Genomic DNA, 22853 nt, shown 5'->3' with positions numbered 1-22853 from the left:
CTGAGCAGTGGGAGGGAAAACCCAGGTGGAACTGTAAATCAAGAAATAGGAAAGAAATTAGGAAAAGGAGAAAACAGGCTCTCATAGACAGGTGTACCGCTGCCTGCAGCACTGATGCCTCCCGTACTCCAAACAACGGATATTTGTTGATGTCAAACTTATCAGCTTAGCAGGAAAGATAAATGAAGGGGAAAATCTTCAGGCAGAAAGATTTTTGGAATTTTTCTGCAGTGCCAAAACACAGTCCAGGGTTCAAACAGGCCATATTTGGACAACGATTGCTATGTTATTTCTTCTATCTTCTGTGTTTTCACTTCTATATAATAACATTAACACTCTTTACACAAGGTCAGTACTATTTACCTAGAACTTTCCCACAAGTCTCTTCTCTTTTGCCCTCCTCTCCCTTCCTCTCCGAGGGTCATGAGCACATACTGTGTTTCTGAGAGAAAATGTTAAGAGGGAAAGTTTGCGGGGATTAGTCAGGATTGTAATTAGGGGATTGTAACTCAGCAAATCTACACTGATTAGGGCAAGACAGAGCAGAAAACTTGTCCCTAGGTCTAAAGATTCAACAGAACTCTACCAGGCTTGGCCTCATACTGCATTTCACAGCAGCAAGGAAAGAAAAATACAGAAAAACAAAGCCAGGATGGAAGTGTGCTGTGGGAGGGTGCACAGTGAATAGGAAAAAATGCTATGGAAGATTACTCCTGACCCAGCAAAACCTGACCAGATGGAATGTTGACAAAGGGTGGAGATGCATTCAAGAGTTTTGCAGACGGCACCTCTGGCCCACACTTGCCAATCATAACCCCAGGAAAGTGACCGGGAAGGCACCATGGCCTCTTCTTTTACAGGCATTTTGTTTCTAGGACCGTGCCCTGGGAAATCAGGGAATAAGCCCCTTGTCTACAAATCTGAGATTTGCTACACTGGGACGGATAAAAACCGACAGCTAGGAAGGGGTAAACTGTCGATGAGATCCCGGTTGTAACTCGGCTGAACAGAGTTGTTTCAGTACATGACAACTTGGCTCCAAGCGGTATTATTCTGAATGCATAATTGATGGGGCCCGTCTGTTTTCGGTAAAAGGACTTTTGTTTTGCTTTTTTTTTTCTTCCCCACTCTCACTCTGAGTGAATGGCTTTCTCATTAGACAATGTTCACATGCCCTTGGAAAATGTATTTGGAACAGAAAGACTCCCCAGAATCACAGATTGGAATGCCAACAGAGCTAAGTATCTTCTTCCCCATTTTGAGATGGTTAAATGGGAACTCACGCTGATCTCCATGCACAGGATGTCACAGGTAAGACTATTGAAGCCATGGAACCATCTAATTAGCGTGGTTATTCCAGTCCAATGGCACTCTGGTGAGCAGAGTTGTAGACTAGCAGTCAGAGCGTCTTTTCTCGTTCCAACCTCTGGATCCTGGATTTATAGAAGCAAAGCAGCTACGAACGCTTTGGGTCCTCTCACCCATTCTGCAGATGCTACCTACTCAAGGCCTTAGGCATGGGGCACAATAACGAACAAGATTTTGGCATAATCCTATCTTCACATAATTTGGAATCATGGAAGATAGAGGCCAGCAAAAAAAAAAAAAAAAAAGCAATTAGAATGTCACACTCACTAGGGTGGTTACCATAAAAAAGAGAAAGAGAAAAAGAGTGCTTGATGAGGATGCTAAGCGATTAGAATCCGGATACACTATTGATGGGAATCATGCAGCTGCTGTAGAAAATGGTCTGGCAGTTTCTCAAAAGGATAAACATAGTTACCATATGACCCAGCAATTCACCTGCTGGGTGCTCACCCAAGAGAACTGAAAACATAGGTCCATACAAAACATGCACACAAGTAGTCGTGGAAGCATTATTCATGAAAGCCAAAACGTGGACTCAGCATGGTGTTCATCAACAGATGAATGAACAAGCAAAATGCGATAAAAATATACAATGGAATATTATTCAACCATAAAAAGAATGAAGTCCTGATACATGCTACGACACGGATGCACTTTGCAAGCATTTTATGTCATGAAAGAAGCCCCACAGGAAGACCAGTATTATACTATTCCATCTATGCCAAGATTGGGCAGATCCTTGTGGAAACAGAAAGTAGATCATTGCTGTCAGGGGTGTGAGGGACAGGTGAGTGGGAGTAGCTAGCTGTCAGTGGATATGTGGTTCCTTTTGGAATGATGGAAATGTCATGAAATTACAGTGGTGATAGTTGTACAAGTTTGTGGATTTACTAAAAACCATTCAGTTGTCTAGTCTGAAAGGGTGCATTATGGTAAACAAGTTCTATCTCAATAAACAAGGTGATTATAATGCGTGTGATAAATGCTACATTAAACCGAATGCTATTCTACATGTTTAGGGTGGCACCAGAGAAGGGGTTCAGAAGGGATTCCTGAAAGAAGTGACTTTAAAAAAAAGATTTATTTTATTTATTTGAAAGAGTTACAAAGAGAGAGAGGGAGACAGGAAACAGAGAGAGAGAGAGAGAGAGAGAAAGAAATATTCCATCCACTGGTTCAGTCCCCAGATGGCCACAATAGCCAGAGCTGGGCCATGAGCCAGTAGCTCCATCAGGATCTCCCATGAGGCTGCAGGGGCCCAAGCAATAGAAGTGGAGCAGTCGGGACTCAAACCAGCACCCATATTCCTGGGATGCCAGCATTGTAGGCAGCGGCTTATTCATTCACAATGCAAGCCCCAAAAAGTGACTTTTAAATAGGAGGAAGATGGATCAATACAAAACAAAGGGTTAGCAAAACATACCCAGTGCTGAGGGTAGAGAGCCCGTGGTACATTTAGGGGAACAGTAAAATGTATCCCCATCTACACCCCCACCCCCATGGTAAAGAGTTTAACTTTGTCCTACTTGTAACAGGAAACTCTTGGAAGAGTTAAAGCATGGGAGTGACGAGATCTGATCTGTTCTTCAGAAAGCTTGTTCTAAACGCAGTGTGGAGAATGGATTGGAAGTGAGGCAGGACTGGAGGCTGGGAGATGATTCGTGAAGAGGTTACTGCACAAATACAAGTCAGAACTGACCAAATAGGGAAAACTGGAAGGTCCTGGGGAAATGCTTCCAAGCTCCCTGTAACGCTTTGCCAACCACAACAGCACGAGGCTCCTCCAGGAAGCGAGATGCGGTTTGCAAGGAGTGGTGCTGATGCTGAGGCTGCCAGCATCTCTCCCAGCAGCCCCTACCCCTGCCCTCACATCCAGCTGTAAATTCCATCCCCTCCGGACAGCGGCCCCCCTTTCAGACCACCATGGCCATCAAGATCCTCACCACGTGCAACAAAAAGTCATTCTGCTCTAAACAGCATGGAGCAGGAAGTGCTGTCAGAAATGCTGGAGTTCAAATTCCTGCCCCGCCATTGCCAAGTTTACGCGGTAAGCCTCTGTCTCTGAGCTTGGTCTCTGAGCTCATTCTCCTCGAGTGAGAAGGACAATGCATACTCAGCTTTGTCCTGACGACTCACATAGGCAGGACTTTGGATCTGCTTTTGCAGGGAGATTTACCTCTGCAGGATGATGTTAGCTTTATTTGCTAACAATGTAAGAGCTAATAAAACAACAACCACATATAATAGCTTAGAAAAGCCTTGCACCAGGCCTGCTATGTAATGGATGTTGAATACGAGTGGTTTCTGTGGTGATGATTCCATGATGCAATCCTACTTCCTCAATGCAAGGAAGACATCGAAGGCTGAGTAAATATGCACTGGGCGTGCTGCTGTCACCGTCTTATTTTGTTTTACTTTTTAAGATTTATTTATTTATTTGAAAGGCAGGGATACAATGGCTGGGACTGGGCCAGGTCGAAGCCAGGAGCCAGGAGCTTCTTCTGGTTCTCCCACTGCTTTCCCAGGCCATAGCAGAGAGCTGGATCAGAAGAGGAGCAGCTGGGACTCAAACTGGCCCCATATGGGATGCCAGCACTGGAAATGGAGGCTTAACCTGCTATGCCACGGTGCTGGCCCCAACTATCACCATTGTAAGAGCTAAGAAAGGGGGTGGCGCCGTGATGCAGTAGGCCCGGGAAAGCAGTAGAAGATGGCCCAAGTGCTCGGGCCCCTGCACCAGCATAGGAGACCGGGAAGAAGCTCCTGGCTCCTGGCTTCGGATCAGTGCAGCTCCGGCTGTTGCAGCCATTTGGGGAGTAAACAATGGAAGGAAGACCTTTCTCTCTGTCTCTCCCTCTCACAGTCTGTAATTCTACCTCTCAAATACATAAATAAAATCTTTTTTTTTTTTTTTTTGACAGGCAGAGTGGACAGAGAGAAAGGTCTTCCTTTTGCCGTTGGTTCACCCTCCAATGGCTGCCGCGGCCGGCGCGCTGCAGCTGGCGCACTGCGCTGATCCAAAGGCAGGAGCCAGGTGCTTCTCCTGGTCTCCCATGTGGGTGCAGGGCCCAAGCACTTGGACCATCCTCCTCTGCACTCCCTGGCCACAGCAGAGAGCTGGCCTGGAAGAGGGGCAACCGGGACAGAATTCGGCACCCCGACCGGGACTAGAACCCGGTGTGCCGGCGCCGCAAGGTGGAGGATTAGCCTATTGAGCCGCGGCTCTGGCCTAAATAAAATCTTAAAAAAAAAAAAAAAAGCTAGTAAAGCCCATTCCAGTATCATACTAGAGACAGATGTTTGCCAGTTGAGGAACTTAAAGTTATTTGCATCCATGGTTCCTTAAACACCAATTCATAAACCAAATCATTTAAATTACTTCCTAAAAAGAAAGATCCCTGCACTGCTCTGAGCAGTCTGTATATCGGGCTTGTTGTCCCTCAAGCAGGAAGGCCCACGTCCCAGGTGAAAGCGCTCCTTTCTGGAGCTCAGCATACCTCTGAGGCAGCCGGCCATGCAGAGTGTGAGGCGTGGCCTAAATGCAGTGTTGTCTGGAATGATAATGCAGCATGAGAAAAGCACGTCATGTCTGCATGCAGCAGGCCGTTTAGTTTAAAGAGCTCTCTGGGCGCCTCTCAGCAAAGTTGTTACACAGAAAGGAAGACCTTATCAACATGGTAAGCACGGAAGACACCCAGCCGTGGTAAACCCTTGCTTAAGGAGCTGACTGCCCTCGGCACTAAAACCCAGGTCTTCACTCTCCCCCTTTACCAGATTGCAGTTCCGAGTGATGAAAGGTGATTTTAATACCTGACCTCATAGTAAACGAGGTTTGGAGAGTGGTTGTGTGTGCGCACGTGTATACACACACACAGCATCTATATCTTCCATGTATTTGAAAAATATTGCCTCTCTCCTCCTCCCATAGTATGCAGTAAAATTTATCATCAAAGAAATAACCTTGTTAAGCATGGTTCTTTCTTAACCATTGCAATGGATTTCAGAAAGCACAAGGTGGCAGAAGCACCCTAGAAATACAATGGGAATACACTTTAGGGCAACTAGAGCATCATGGAAACTGCGATAAAATCAGTTTTGTTTTTTTAAATAGACAAAAATAAGAGGCCTTTTCCATTATAATAATAAACATTCCCAGGAGATGGGGAAAGACAACGGTACCACCCAGAGATATGGACAAATGCTTACTTCTTCTTTCTACTCTAATTATTACTTGTGATTATACCTGATGGGCAACTTTATATCCTCCCTTTTAACCTTTAAGGATAACACTTTCAAATCTTATTTATTCAAACAGCTCTTTGTTTCATCAAGGATTTAAGGCATCTGCATGTGTCCATATTTTTATATTTTTATAAACTCTTAAAAGATCACTGATTAGTTAGAATCTAATGGGTTCCCATTAGCAGCAATTGCTTTAAGTTAAACATCAAAGGCACCCAAGTCAGTGCATTTACATTTTAAGATCCGCTTTAAAAAAAATCATCCAGGAGGAGGAGAACGGAACAAATGAAATGGTAACTCCTCCTTTATTCCCGGAGCAGGGAATGAAACAATGGTGTCCTTACTGTTCACACAACACTCACTCCAGCACCAAAGTACAGAACACATGACTTTTTGGGCTGCCCTGTAACTTAGAACTTCATTTTCTTATAGTTCAAACTTTTATTTGCACTATATATGTGTGTATACTACACTTATCTAAGCATTTTACATGGAGAAAATACTACATAACAAAATCTGTGAAAGTTATTGCTACAGCAGTCAAAAGTCATTCATATAATAATCATTTAGAAAATTACCACTAACTAGATTTGCTCCTGGAAAAATAACCAAAGCCGTAATTCGTTTGCTGTTTGGCATCTTTCTCCTGAATGCAGGAAATAACTTGATGCCATCATTTTGTCTGATCAGCTGCTTTAGACAGGTGAAAAGCCATTGTTCTTTCCCGGTCTTCTGGCTCAGCCAATTGCAGTCTTCACTAACTCCAGGCAACTGGTGGGAAAGCACCAGGCTATTCAGTGGGAGACTCAGCACCCTGAATCAAGCCCACACTATCTCCTCCCATTTTGTGATCTTAGTCTATGCCCTTAATCCACAGGTTAGAATGTGCAAATTTAGAAATCGTGTGAAGACTCTTTCCCCTTTTAAATGAAAACTCAAATTGCTGTATTAAATGAGCAAATCACTGACTTCCGTGGGAGGGGAAATTCAACCGCTAGCAACAAAAAACGGTGCGACATTCCAGAGGCTCCTGGTGGTTGGTCTCCAGTCTCCTTTGTCGGAACTCACCGGGCAAGCACGAGCGCAGGCACGGGGAATTCTCAGGAACAATACCACTCAGGACTTCCCCGGCCCGCATCTCCAGCCCGCGGCTTCACTCTCGCCTCTCCCTGGCTGCCTCCTTCCCCAGCAGCTTTGAAGAAGTTTCACGTTTTATTCAGATGCTCTCAGCCCGCTCAGAGAGGGAATGTCCTGAACTCAGCACCACGGTTCCGTCTTCAGTGGTGCAAGAACACACTGCAAGTTGAATATAACTGAAGGGTTGGAGAGGGGTCAGTTTTAAAGACAGTATCCATGCAGGGCAAGTCTGCACCTTCTCAACATTCCTCCTTGTTAAGGCTGCATAAGAGATACAAGACAGAGTCTGGAAAACTGGAGTAGAAACTCAGCATCAGAACCTTTCTTGGATCCCTGGTTGCTCAAGATTGAGCTTATCCATTTCCAGAGCCCTGGAAAAGATGAAAACAACCTGAACTATATTAAAGAACATGCCTTGTCTATGGAGCATCCACATTTGCACAGCCTAGAGACACTGGCATGGGAAAACTACAAAAGTAAACACCCACGATGATGACTAGAGAAGTTAATCTAAATTCCTTCACTGAAACTTGCCCCCAAACTTCTAATAAAAATAATTTAACTTTTGGTCCTCAGAGCCTTACAAAAACTGCTTATCATTATACAAGAATAGTTTCCCTGATTTTTTGTTTATTTGTTTTTCCTCTAGTTCTATCCTTTCCCACATAGATTAAACCAAAGTAAAATTAGCCAAGCCTAATTTGATCCCAGTCCAAGCTACACACCCTATGTATTCCATTCCAAATCAAGTTTAATGTGCTGACTTCTTTGAGTCCCAACTGAATGAATGACCCACTGGAATCCACGACAGGGTCACAGAGTAAGCTGCAGGCCAAAGCAAGAATGTGAAAAACACAAGCAAGCCTCACACAAGCAGGCTCAAAAGACATAACTTGGTTAAGATGTTTCTTGTGGAATTTGAAGGCTAAAAGATCAAGTCTTCCAAGAGGAAAAGCGAGAGACGCACATGCATTAACATTCCTTTGTCTCTCATTCATTCATTCAGCTGTGATTACTCACAGACCTCTCCTACTCAGGCATCTTAACCACACACTCAGGATAGTGTTTTCTGGTGCCCAGATCAGCCTTTACCTTACTCTCCCTCACCACCAGTATTCCTTCTGAATGTAATGAAATCTGTGAACACAGTTTTACTTTTATTTAATTAATTAATTTATTTTTGGTGATTTGGTAGCTAGATTAAAAACCTGTCTTTCAATTATGGTAACCAATAGCTGTTAGTCTTTTAACTCAAGGGTTTCCTTTGAAGTCAAGACTTACCTCCAAAGAAAAAAGTCAATTTCATTTACTAACAATGTAAGAGCTATTAACGGAATAGGTACAAATAAATGGTTTACATCATAAGTCCCTAATGCTATTATAGCTCATTACAAACTTCCACAGTATTTTTGGTCCTGAGAGGCACCTTCATGAAAGAAGACAGGGGTTATGATGACCATTTTGCAGGTCAGGAACTGCTTAGGTAGATCAAAGGGCAGGTCCAGGGGCCTCCGGCTGTGAATCCAAACCTTATCTGCTAAGTGTTCTTCTCTACTTTTTCCCAATTTTAGTTTCAAATATAAGTTTTTGTGTGCTTTGTACTGGGGAGGGGGACTGTTTAAGAGAGCAAACACATAGAATTCCTCCTCCTGATTCAGAAGATTCCTGCTTTAATCCTTACTCTTTGGTTTTGCTTTAACAGCAGCTCATCGGCACCATTTGGTTTAAACAAAACTTAAACACCTAATAACACTGAACTAAAAAGACATCAGAGATCCGCAAGCAGAACAAAAATGTTCCCTCTTAGAAAGCATGTCATTAGGTGACCAGGAAAAATCAGAAAAACTATTGGAGTCTCCTTTTTTAGCATTATTTAGCTAGCTAACCATGAGAAAATCTCTTAAATTCTGCGGTTCAGTTTTATACACAATTTAAAAATCATCTTTCAAATTGTATAACCAGTATAAAATGTTAATTCTAACATATTTCACATAGCAGCTAGTGCTGCTGGTATGCAAATTCTGAAAAGGGAGAGGCAAAAGCTCAAATCCAGTTTAATCTCATGTAACATCTTAACATGTGGTGCATTTTTCTTTTGAGCTTTCTTGTTTAGTATCTAGAATATTGTGTTCACATCCAGTGAATCCTTTAAATTCCTTTTACTGACATCCCTTTGGACAATGAATCCAAAATTATGTAGATCGTTCCCTTTTTTACATGGATAGATTGATTGGTTTGCACAAGTTTCACACTAAGTTAATAGCAAGATCAAGGGTCAAAATCTCCAGTGACAGCCAATGAAGCCAAGATCATTAGGTGACGCCCCTGGTAACAAGTCAGAACTGGGGCAACAGTTACATGAGCAAGATTCTCTAAACTGAGTCTTGCTTTCGCTGTAAGTTCCCTCCAATTCCAATGCTAAATCTTTTCACTAGATCTGTCTCTATTCATGTCTAATAAGCAAACAACCTGATAAAGAAAGCTGTAAAAACCAGGGCAAAGCATCTTGATACTCCAGGAGCCAGAAAAACTTGACTTAGTCATGACTCAAGGATAGTTAACTAAAAGAAAGTGAGTTTCCTGCAATCATATATGAGTCTCAGGTTATAACTGCAAAGTACATGTGAATTTGCGATATTCATCTTTATGAAATTTTTAAATAGCTAGTGTTGTAAAATAAAAATGAGAAATTTATGTCAACAAATAGGGAAAGAAAAAACACACCTGTGGGAACTCCAGCACCAAGACCAAACCTTAAAAATCTTAAGAATTTTTCACTAAAGGTAGACACCCAGAGAAATTTATAAATTGGCTGGAGAAGATTTATTGAAAATATACAGAGCAGTCTTGACAGATGAGAAAGAAACTTATGGAATGGGCAGACAAAGTGTGTGGAAACAATACCAAGTGCTGCATTTAACACTTGGCAGGTAATGGTCTAGGCATTTTTAATCTAATGTTTTACTTAATCCTTACAAATGCCAGATCCTTAGAAGTCTTTGCCGGCCCTTCAGGAAACTAATCTCTATACTTGTTCCTCTGCACACTATGTCTATCCTTTAACTACATTTCTTGAAGACAGAAATAGTCCGATTTAATACTGTCTTGAGCACTCTGCCTAATAAACGGAGTTGAAATAAATGATTTTCAAACTTTAGGAATCATCAGTAGATTAAAAGGGCAAATCCCTGGACTCTACACCAAAAACTTTGGCTCAGTCTGAGTAAGATCTACTGATGAATTCAGATATTCAGCATTTATTAAATACCTTATGTGGTAGGTACCATTAAACTCTACAAAGAACAGTCATGGTCTATAAAGAAACGTGCTAGAAGTCACAAAATTGGAGGTGGGCATTTGGTGCAACGGTTGAGAGCCTGCTTGGAACATCTGCCCCCCTCCCCCATAGTAGTGCATAGTTCAACACCCAGCTCCATCATTTCTGACCCAACTTTCTGCTAATGCTACCATGGGAGACAGCAAGCGATGACTCAAGTGTTTGGATCCTTGCCACTCACATGGGAAATCTGGATTGAATTCTTGGCTCTTAGCTTTAACCTAGATCTTTCTCTGTCTCTGCCTTTTATCTAAAATGAAAATATGTTAAAGAAAAAAAATTTTTTTTTGACAGGCAGAGTGGACAGTGAGAGACAGACAGAAAGGTCTTCCTTTGCTGTTGATTCACCCTCCAATTGCCGCCGCGGCCAGCGTGCTGCGGCCGGCACACTGCGCTGATCCGAAGGCAGGAGCCAGGTGCTTCTCCTGGTCTCCCATGTGGGTGCAGGGCCCAAGCACTTGGGCCATCCTCCACTGCACTCCCTGGCCACATCAGAGAGCTAGCCTGGAAGAGGGACAGAATCCGGTGCCCCGACCAGGACTAGAACCTGGTGTGCCGGTGCCGCAAGGCGGAGGATTAGCCTATTGAGCCGCGGCGCCAGCCTGTTAAAGAAATTTTTTAAGTCACAAAACTTAACAACAGATAAACGTGGCCAAGTATATTAATCATTTTTCATTCATGATTTCTTGTATTCTTACTCAACTTTTATCTGCATACTTCCTTTAGGTTTTTTCTGTTTCTTACTTTTTTATTTTAAAAAATTAAAGACATAAAAACTGTACATATTTATGGGGTTTCTCTTCATGTAAACATTGTTATGTCTCATCAAGACATATTTATCCTTGCAAGCATTTAACACTTTTTAGAAAAAAAAAAAAAAAGAAAAAAAAAAAGGGGGATTAGCCTGTGTGGATAATTACAAATTAATACCTATAACTGGACAAACAAGATATTCAAATTTGATTCTTCATTACCTTCAGACTTGTGTAATTCAACAGGGAAAATAATTTTATTGTAGATCCCATTCAGGTGCCCCAAGGGCAGAAAAATCATTCTCTAGCACTAGTACCTACAACTGTCATCCTGTCTGGCTGCCCGACAGTATGCAAACCTGAATCCACAGGAACCGCTCAGTAGGCAAACGCTCTCAAGCTTTGATATGCTATCAGAGCATACTGGTCACTAGCAACCAGGTGCACTGAAAAAAACAAACGATGTTGAAGAGAAAGAAACTGGCTTGTTGCCAACCCACATGAATTCAAGCTGATTCACCCTGTTTAGTTTCCGTATCAGCTTGGTGAAAGATACTGCCCTGGAATATATTTGTTCAGGAGTCCAGGCTGAGAAATTTCCTACCAGGAAAAAAGGCCCCAGTTGAGCTTGGGGATTTGAGTGGAAGAGAAACCTAACCAGGAAAAATATTGAGCTTCTCAAGTAAATTGACACAAGTGCTTTCCTTTTTTTTTTTTTTTTTGACAGGTAGAGTTATAGACAGTGAGAGAGAGAGAGAGAGAGAGAGAGAGAAAGGTCTTCCTTCCATATGGATCAAGACTTCCCGCCCATCACCCTCCACTGGAGTCAGGCCTCTATCGAGGTAAGAGCACTCCCAAATTCTTTCAGTCCTCACCTCTATTCTCTCCACAGGTGTTTTCCTCCCAGGAAATCTTCTGCATGCTTGCTTCTCAGAGAACCCAAAACTAAACACATGCTATTATGGAATATGATTAGGATTAATTTTGTTTAGTGTAATATTGTGGTTATTCTAAGATTTTACTATTAGAGACTCACATGGGAGTATTTATCAGTGAAATGACAAAATGAGAATTTAACTTTAAAATAAGGCTTCCATAGCCTTGGAAACTCATGACTAGAGCCTAGGGAGATTACTGACGCCATAAACAAGAGTGTCAAATTGTTAAATCAACAACAGGAGTCACTGTGTACTTATGTCTCATGTGGGATCTGTCCTTAATGTGTTGTCCAATGTGCAGTGATGCTATAACTAGTACTGAAACAGTATTTTTACACTTTGTGTTTCTGTGTGGGTGCAAACTGATGAAATCCTTACTTAGTATATACTGAATCAATCTTCTGTATATAAAGATAATTGAAAATGAAAAAAAAAAACCTGGTGTTAAATTGGAAATTGCATAGAAAATTAATTTTTAAAAAATATCATGTAGGATCTCTGTCTTTAATGTGCTGTACACTGTTATTTAATGCTATAACTAGTACTCCAACAGTATTTTTCACTTTATGTTGCTATGTGGGTGCAAACTGTTGAAATCTTTACTTAATATATACTAAACTGATCTTCTGTATATAAAGAGAATTGAAAATGAATCTTGATGTGAATGGAAGGGGAGAGGGAGCGGTAAAGGGGAGGCTTGCGGGTGGGAGGGAAGTTATGGGTGGGGGGGGAAGCCATTGTAATCCATAAGCTGTACTTTGGAAATTTATATTCATTAAATAAAAGTTAAAAAAAAAATCCCAGCAAGAAAGGAAAGACAAAATAAAATTGGTCCTGTATTGGTATGCTTTTTTCTTTCTTATCTCTCTGTCCATAGGAAAAAGTGAAACTACTTGACTTACTCTCAGCTCTCTCAAGGGCATGAGAAACTGTCACAGTTGAGGAGTCTAGAGGCCAGCGCTGTAACATAGTGGGTAAAGCTGCAACCTGCAATGCCAGCATCCCAAAAGGGCACAGGTTTGAGTCCCTGCTGCTCCACTTCCGATCCAGTTCTTTGCTATGGCCTGGGAAAGCAGAAGATGGCCCAACTCCATGGGCCCCTGCACACGTGTGGGAGACCCGGAGGAAGCTCCTGGCTCCTGGCTGGGGCAGCCCCGGCCGTTGCAGTCATCTACTCAGTGAAGCAGTGGATGGAAGACCTCTCTCTGCCTCACTGTAACTTGGCCTTCAAATAAATAAAAATCTTAAAAAAAACAAAAGAGGAGTTTGAGGAGACGTGATTACTAAATGTAATACGGTATCCTGGTTTGGATCTTGTAACAGAAAAAAGATACTAGGGAAAAACTGAGGCAATTTGAATCAAGTATGGATGTTAGTAAGTGATAACATAGCAATACTGGCTAAGTGAGAAATGCACAATACTAATGTACAATGTGAACAGGAGGAACTAGGTGTGAGGGCATGTAAGAACTTTAGCTATTATATTTACAATAATTCTGTAAATACACAACTGTTCTATAGTTCCTAAAGTACAAAAACCAAAAATAGCTTATCATTAAGATACCATATGAGAAATGAATGGTCTGGAATCAATACATATAGCTTTTTATGTTTATTCATGGGTATGCAATATTGTAGCTTTTTCCCCCCAGTGATCAATTAGCTAGAAAGAGCTACTGACTTCTGAGCTCACCACGTAAATTTCAATGATTCAGACTCCTTAGACACAAGCCCTCCTACCCCCAGCCTTGGATTGATATGTGTAGAAACAAAAAACACAAAACTGCAACTTGGATGAAATATGTATTTATTTGTTTCAATCATGTTTTAAAATTGGACAAAAATGTGTTATTGTTACCAAAAACCTTCAGGCAATAGCTGAGATAAATCTTAACACAGAACAAAGATTTCATTCCAGTCCCTTGGACTTGATAATCCACTCGAGTTCCAGAGATAATACTAAACTAATGGCATTATGTCAAGCTGCCAATGCGCACACTGAGGCTTTTCCTGATACAATCTTTTGCAGTGTAAACAACAAAGACTAGCCTCCCCCCTTTTTTAAAGTTCACATTCTATAACTCTATTACTTACACAATGTACAAAACAAAAGACCAAGATCTTTGCTTAAAAATAAAAACACACAATGCAATGGTTTGAAAGCTTGACCTGCATCAAAATTACCTTGAAGGGCCTAATAAAAGATTCTTGGCTCTCACCCTCAAAGTTTTGCATTCAGGTGCTAGGTGCAGCCAAAGAATTTTGTGTTTCTAAAAAGTTCCCAAATGAAGCCAATGCTACTAGTGTGGGTAGCACTTTTGAGAACCACTGGCAAAACATTTAATACAACAGTGATTATGTCACCAAAATAGGTCATAGCACAAAAACCAGTAAGTTTTGTAACCAGACTAACTTTATACATTGGACAAATTACCCTGTTAATAGATATGTTGCTCATATTTTAATGACACAAATAAAACAATGCTTAAAGTACCTAACACACTGCCTAGCACATATGGCTATTGAATTACTAACTACTGAATGTTTACACTACATTAAATTAGGATTAAAGTTATGTTCCAATTGTTGCCTAACTGAATTGTTATGCTTAGCTAAAGCTGAGGTGTACTGATCTTAAAATGGGTTACAAAATACTGTTAAGCCTCCAATGATCATCAATTAGCATTTCCAAAGTGTCCATTTATTCACCCCACTAAAATTTACACCAATATTTTGATTTAATTAAAAAATACAATGAATATGAACATGGCTGGTATTTTGTTTGCAGGTTGTAATGTTGTCCTGATGCATCCACACATGAAATTTTCAGTCTGCTTGGGAAGGCTAATAATTCTCTACTTTTTCCTTAGTACTTGGACTATCAAATTTATGTATTCTTACAAAAAGTGATTTTTCAGATTCTACAAATGTGGATTTTGTATACTTTTGACATATTTGTTTATATACTGTCCACTGTAAAAACAAAAAATAAACTAAATCCCATTCTATTCATTGCTCTTAATAAATTGCTTCTTGAAATGCTAAAACATCCACTGATGACATCATCTACTTTTGGTTAACCACAGTAAAATGTGCACATTTTAAAGGAATGCAAGTATTTCTTTGGATAGAGGGCTTTAACACAGATTGTGCACTTTATATCCCATAGTAGTGCATCTTAACAGGGACAGCAACTGAATACGGATTAAGACACAGTGATTAATGCAACCCACTTGTAATGTGAAAAATAAAACAGCAGCAAAACTCTTGTTTTCAGATGCATAAAGTAAAAGTTCACCTATTTTTCTTAATTGCTTTTTTTTTTCATGTTACTCAACTATCTGACAAAGTAGGGCTTCTCCTTTATTTAAAAGCATTTTGCTTCAGCGATAAATGTCTGTGAAAAGTGAGTGTGAAATTGTGCATTTGGCCCAGGTTTAAGAGTAAAGTTTTACTTTCCAGGTTCTTTTTTAACATTATCTGGTTAGATTAAAATAAAATAAATGAAAGGATTGTAAAGGACATTATAACCAGCCCTATTCCTTTAACATGAAGGTCAGCATTATAGAATTCTTTCCAAGGGCTGGCCAGAAATAAAATGTAAGTTCTTGTGGAGATGAAGAAGAGAAAACTGCAGGAATGAGATTACGAAAGTATGTGGTAGTTTGCAGCTGCTGATAGAATGTGTGCATGCATGCACAGAGTGAATCTAGAAGAAAAAAAAAAAAAGAGATTTGATGAAGTCCAAGATAAAGGGTTCCAGTTTCAATTAAGATTATGAGACCTTGCAGAAGTTTTTAATAGGCTTGCTAGTCGCGTATATTCCTAGTTCAGGACTTGAGACATCTAAACAGACTGACCTGAGGATGCCTGTCCACTTGTTAGACATGTATGACATAACTGAGAAGATTAATTTAGGGGCGTCGAAGTAAAGAAGACTGATTAGCTTCTGCAGGTGTACGAAGAATGACACAAAGACCAAAGGTTATGTAAACCATTTACTAAAAAACAAAGACTGGATTTATACATTCCCAGAAACTTAACTTATCTTTATCAAACTATGAAGGACCTGAAATTCTTTGAACATTGTAAGATTCAGTTTATAACCATACCAATTTTGAATTAAGAAATTATTCAAGTAGCTTTAAAACAAAGACAATAGAAATTTTCAGTTTGAACATATGTACACTTCCTCACTTATTCAAGGAACCTCCCAATTAATATATTCAGATCTTAACATTATATTTGTATTATTATAAAATAATACACCAAATAAAGATCTTTAAAGTACTGCATACTGTTTCAGTAAGAGGCACACAGCTAATTAGATTAATATATTAGCATTATCCTTTAGTCATAAAAGTAAAACTCTTGGTAAAGATTTACTGGTATTATAGCAAGGAAAAATACAATTAACCAGTGTTGAAAAATAAATGAAAACTTACTTTTTTTTACTGAGTCTTTATTGTATTTTACATAAAAAGCATATTAAAAGTGAATCTATGTTGACTTTTCCACAACGAACACCCATGTAGTGGGAAGGATTAAAGCTGTCTAAACAATACTAACATGTTCAATAAATTATCCAGGTGTTTTTCTACAAATACTTGGATTACCTGAATTAGCTGATTTTTCAACAAAACAGTAAGCTGTAGCCTTCATACAGTCTTTGCTAACAGCAACAGCCACCTGCTACTTAAATTTGGAGAAAAATAGCGTAAGAATAAAATCCCTGAATAGTTTAACCCAATGCTTCAAGAAACAAGATCACCAAAAAAGAAACATACCAATTATGCATCCAGAGGGGAAAATAAAACACAGGCACTTAGTCAATGTCCATCAAATGACCATCACTAACATTCTATTATTACAAGAGTAACTACCAACACATGAGCTGTAGGTTAGAGTAGCTTTAAATAACGTTAATGGCAAATTAGTAATCAGTATGTACACAGAAACACTAGCCTGAAATCATATTCGAGTACCATTAACTGTTTGGTGTATGTGATATACACTGAATTCTTTCACTTTGTTAACTGCTATAAATTCCTTATAAAAGTTCTTTTCCAAATACCTAATTATCTAAAAAAGATATTTCCCAATATGTGTCAGTTCTTTCACTTCATCATTAAGTATATATTGAAGCAAATTAAACACTACCTATTAACTACATATGAAAGGTAATGGCTGGATTAGTAATATAAAAATGTACTTCTGAGTGAACTACCTAGTTTAGCCAGACAAATGCTAGCTAAGATTTGACTCTGTGCTACCAATATACACTATATTGATTGACACTATAAATTTAATGTGCTTTGATATTCTAGCTAAGTACAATAAAAATAACGTGGGCTTCGTTTTTCTTCTGTAATGGTTCAAGTCCTTTTTTAGAATTTATATAAGGGGAACAGATTTCATGTATTTCATATATACAGTTTTAAGAACATACTGATACTTCCCACCCTACCCTCCCTCCCTCCACTTCATTGTTTATTAGTACTATTTTTCCAATTTAATGGAACAATAAAAGATCACATTGTTCTTAGTATGAATTACAATTCTCATCAATGGGATGTTCTTTATGTATGACAGTGTAGTTCTTTCTTTGTTTTTCTAACATAAAAGAAGTCAAGTTCTGTTACAAATTAGAACTCGTTCAGATACAATATGAGAATGTTTTAATACTAACTTAAAGTTCTGACTTCTAAATGGTAGTTCCTCCTCACTTAACATTTTTCCTTCCATGAAGACCTGTTGTGTTTGGCTTCATACTGGGTTATTAAATAAGACTTAAGGGTTATTAATAAGAGCCAATACTGTCTGAACTTATTAGTCAAACTCAAAATTATAAAACTACTCCAAAACAGAAAAATGGCCATCACTGTACTCAAGAATACTGTCCAGGACATCAGATCAATGGTCAAATCCAACGCCTTTGCTGTTGTCTTATGGTATTGAAAACATGGGTATTTCTAATACACTGATTTGTACTGTTTTCAAAAGTTATTAGTAGACTTAAACTCTTAGATTTTAATTTCAAATTTCAAAAATCCAGATTAATCCAGAAAGCATAAACCACATGTACCTGAGGTAGGTTTCTCATTTCAACAATGTGTTACTTCTATTACAATTTAAAATTTTTTAAATTAAGAAAAAGATGACCTGACTTTACATGACTACTTCCTCAAAACTTAGTTTTTTATATTTTAAACTAATCAAACAAGTGTAAAAATGCTAATCTACTACTATTCAGTAAATCCCTTACATTATTTAGAATTACATGTCCAAAAGCATTTCCCTTCCTCCATAAAGGTACTGTAGTGCAATAAAGTTACCCACAATTCTAGAAAGATGAAATAAAAATGGCTACAGTCATTTTCAAGTTAATTCCTATCAGAAATAAGGAAGGTAAGTCATGTTCATTTTAAAAATAATACAGTTACTGTTTTCAAAACAATCTCATACTCATACTAGAATTTTGGATGTGCTTTATTATACAACAAATTCCCAGGAGATATGGGAAACAATATTTGTAAATAGGAGTAGTAATTTTGTGAACACTTGTACTTCACTGATAATAGCCAAGTTTTCTACGGCAGCAAACGTGCACTTAAATTATCTTTAAAAAAAAGTCAATGCTTTTTATGTTTTACAAATAAACTGTAGCAGATTCTACTTATTTTTAATGGTCAAGGGGAAAAAATCTGTGAAATGAGTACACATTTTAAGGAGGTGAGGAGGTGAGATGGTTTGCCCAAGCTGCAGGCCTGTATTTGCACCTGGTATCATCAAGCTAAAAAACCAAAACTTATGGCTGGAAACATTCCCAAAAAAACTGAATAAAAGGAAAAATGATAAACCAGTCTTTAAAAGCACTAATAATTAGTATAATTTTAAAAAAAGAAATAAATGTTCTCTTAAGTATGAATTAAATGGAAAACTCAAAGTATTTCTTTTATTGAGAAACTAATATACTAACATATTTTAAGGTTGGAGACTGACATCATCTTCATACTTAGAGTGTAAGTGAGAGGGCAGGTGTTTGGCCTAGCAGTTCAGATGCCAGTGGGTAGGATGCCCATGTACTGCTCTGGAGTCCCTTGGTTACATACCTGCTCTGGCTCCCATTCCAGCTTCCTGCTGATGCAAACACTGGGAAGGCTGCAGTGATGACTCAATAACTGGAGCCCTGCTACCCACATGGCAGATCTGGATTTTGAGTTCCCGCTACCCCTTGCTCCTTGCAGAACTGGGGGAATGAAACAGCAGATGGGGGAAGAATGCTCTCTTTTTCAGTTGAAGATTTGAAAAAGTGTGAGGAACTAGGCAACAAAAAGATGTATCTAAGGGTAACTGAAAGGAGATGAGTACCTTGCAGCCAAGGTGGTGACCACTCTGACATATGGGCAGAAGTCACTGTTCCCATGCTGCGTAAAAGTCTCCAAGAAGGAAGCACTCTTTGCAGTAATTCTGCAACAATACCAAAGTTGGTACTCTGAACTTTTTGTGAGCAGAGTATACAAGGGTACTTGAAAAAGTTCATGTAAAAATGGAATTAAAAGGCAAGTTTAGGGGCCAGCATTGTGGTGTGAGAGGTTAAGCCACCACCTGCAAGGCTGGCATCCCATAGAGGTGCTGGTTGGAATCCTGGCTGTTCCACTTCTGATCCAGCTCCCTGCTGGCCTAGGGAAAGCAGCAGCAGATGGCCCAAGTGTTTTGGTCTCTGCACCCACATGGGAGATCTGGATGAGGTTCCTGGCTCCTGGTTTTGGCCCAGCAAAGGCCACTGAAGCCATTCGGAGAGTAACCAGTGAATAGAAGAACTCTCTCTCTCCCTCTAACTCTGCCTTTCAAATAAATAAAATAAATTTTTTTTTTTTTTAATTTGACAGATGGAGTTAGACAGTGAGAGAGAGAGACAGAGATAAAGGTCTTCCTTCCATTGGTTCATCCCCCAAATGGCCACCATGGCCAGAGCTATGCTGATCTGAAGCCAGGAGCCATGTGCTTCCTCCTGGTCTCCCATGCAGGTGCAGGGGCCCAAGCACTTGGGCCATCCTCCACTTCCTTCCTGGGCCACAGCAGAGAGCTGGACTGGAAGAGGAGCAACTGGGACTAGAACTCGACACCCATATGGGATGCTGGCACCGCAGGCGGAGGATTAACCAGGTGAGCCATGGTGCAAGCCCTAAAATAAATCTTTTTAAAAAAAGGTAAATTTATTTTGGTGCGAAGATTTTCGAATCCATATATACTATTTTTATAATATGCATTTTCCATAAACTTTAGGGAAATTCATGTACATTATTTTCATAATACACATTTTTCATGAACTTTTTGAAGATCCCTAGTATAATATGGACATATGATATTAAATAAGCTAAAATGAAGTAAGTGCTAGTAGCTAAAACTATTTCAAGATCTGCACTGTTTCTAAAACTACGTTGTGATCAGAAACATCAGATGCTGAGTTTGAAAAATTATGGCATACAGGGTCTCAATCTAAACCTATCCAGGAGCTGTAGCTAGGGAATTCTTGTTAAGTTTCCCATGTGATTCTGATATTCAGCCAAGCCTGGAACTTCTGAAGCGGGGAGGAGGCAAACCAATTTAACAGGTGAAGGTAGACTTAGAATTCAACATGTGATACTTCTAATTTCCTTCACGTTTGTTCTCAATTGTCTCACCTTCCCTATTTTCATAACAGTGATTAAACAAAGGGGCTTGGCAAGTGAAGGGAAAACTTAGTAGGGTACCCAAGATGGATTTTACTATATCCAAGCCACTTTGATACAACAATTGACTAAAAAGTTACTAGTATTGCTGTTTAAGATTCAACTGAGATGGCTGGCGCTGCGGCTCACTTGGCTAATCCTCCGCCTGCGATGCCAGCACCCCAGGTTCTAGTCCTGGTTGGAGCGCTGGTTCTGTCCTGGGGGCTCCTCTTCCAGGCCAGCTCTCTGCTGTGGCCCAGAAAGGCCGTGGAGGATGGCCCAAGTGCTTGGGCCCTGCAGCCGCATGGGAGACCAGGAGGAAGCTCCTGGCTTCAGATCAGCGCAGCGTGCCAGCCATAGCAGCCATTTGGGGGATGAATGAATGGAAAAGGAAGACCTTTTTCTCTGTCTCTCTCTCTCTAACTCTGCCTGTCAAAAAAAAAAAAAAAAGATTCAACTGAGAGGCTCCTATCTTTCAGTGTTAATGTATTTTAAGGTAGAGGAGGAGGTTCTTAACGTGAAAATATAATTATGAAACAACTCTAAACACTATTAATATTTAATAAGAGAAAGTCTGTATATTTCTTTAAAAATAATTGTTTCAGTTTTGTATGTGGGAAGGGGAATATCCTCATGAGAAAACCTGCATCAAAGTGTTATACTCCAACTTAGAAGTTAGGCAAAATATTTTAGTATTATGTCTGCTTATATGTGGTTTTGTTAACATATGTATAAACATTTAAAGTATGGATAAAGATTTTTTTTGATTTTAATGAATACAATAATATGGATGTTCTTACACACTGGAATTGTATACATTTTCAAGGCATGAAGAATAAACAACTTTTTAAATATGCCATGTTCACTAATAAACCTTGGGATAATTAAAAAAAAAAAGTAGTACCTACATAAGACACTTTACACTAGAATTACAATTGTAATATTTCAGAAGCTAAAATGATTTAAAATTTTTTCAATATTCAAACACAAAACAGTAAATTTTTACTTACTATATATAGCAAAATTCAAGTATTTTCTTAAATTTACATTTAGCCAACTAGAACATGCTATCAACTGACTTGTTATAACAGCTTTCCTTCTAAAAGATTACATTATACAAAATAGTCTAACCCTCTTACTGTAGATCACTTAGATAAGTGGAAAGAACAAACAGTAGACTAAATACCTTGATAACTAAGTCATCACCAAGTAAAAGGCTGCACACATTGGTAATAAGGCATGTGAAGGTAACTCCCCAAAAGCATTTGAATTCATGTAAACAAAGACTATGCAGATATCTTTTAGGGAGAAAAATGCACTATCATAGATAAAACAAACTCAAATGGTTGTGACTTTAAGCCATGTTATTATTTGAATACCACGTAAAACCAAAGGAGGCATTACCTATCATTTTAATAACTGAAAGACGCTATTTATGAAATAAAAGTTGAAACTATTCTGAAAGTAATAAAGAAGAGAAATATTTTGAAAATAAACATCCATCCATTTTTTAGAAATAAATATACATACTTAGTTATTTTAAGGTATTGCAGCATAGGAGTATAGTCCTAGCATTGATCATTAACATTCAATCAGTAGTTTTAAAATATTTTTTCCACACTGAGCCTCGGATCTTCTACCTTGTCAACTGCCCAACAACTTTCAAAAGAGTTTTATTTTCCTGCTTTAGTTGTTCATTTTCATCTTCTATGTCATCCAGGTCCTTAAGTGGGGAAAAAGGAAAATAATACTTGAAAAATATGCGTTAGGATATACTAAAGGAGATGTAAAAAATAAATTCATACTATCAATGTTGAAATGTGAGCAAGTTCTAAAAGCAACTTTAAACCCACAGTGAGCATCCATTAAAAGAACTTCATGATTATCATACTTAGCAGGTCAGTTCTTGCCAGATGGTTCTGTTTTTCAAGGGACGTCAGAAGTCACGATTTTTAAACTGTGATGACCTCTCTCTTTTTTCAAAATGTTTATTTATTTACCTATTTAAAAGTCAGAATCATGGCAGGAGGGAAGACAGAGATATCTTCCATCTCCTGGTTCACTCCCCAAATGGTTGTGACGGCTTCTTCTGGGTCTCCCAAGTGGATGCAGGGGCCCAAGGACTTGGGCCACCTTTTGTTGCTTTCCCAAGCAAATTGTCAGAGAGCTGGATCGGAAGTGGAGTAGCTGGGACTTGAAATGGAATCGGTCCCTATACGGGATGCTGGCACTGCAGACGGTGGCTTAGCCCACTGCACCACAGTGCCGGCCCCTGAGCCTCTGATTTTTAAAAATCATAAATAATTTAAGCCATTAAACTAAGTATTTACTCCTCATCTTTAAAAGTGTATGTGCCAGGGGCTGA

General features: G+C 39.2%; 1 protein-coding gene across 1 annotated transcript in view; it reads right to left on the bottom strand.

Annotated features, from left to right (window-relative positions):
* Window positions 1-13570: 13570 nt before the first annotated feature.
* Window positions 13571-22853, bottom strand: part of PAWR (pro-apoptotic WT1 regulator) — a 117084-nt gene continuing 107801 nt past the window's right edge. Inside the window, exon 6 of the mRNA XM_062203162.1 lies at window positions 13571-22211. Coding sequence (XP_062059146.1) covers window positions 22125-22211 — 87 coding nt within the window. The 3' untranslated portion in view covers window positions 13571-22124. The remainder of the gene's footprint in view (window positions 22212-22853) is intronic.

Source organism: Lepus europaeus, chromosome 10 (assembly GCF_033115175.1).
Source record: "Lepus europaeus isolate LE1 chromosome 10, mLepTim1.pri, whole genome shotgun sequence".
NCBI classification, from domain to species: Eukaryota; Metazoa; Chordata; class Mammalia; order Lagomorpha; family Leporidae; genus Lepus; species Lepus europaeus.
The sequence above is the reverse complement of the archived record's forward strand: the minus strand, read 5'-3'. Positions and strand labels throughout refer to the sequence as shown.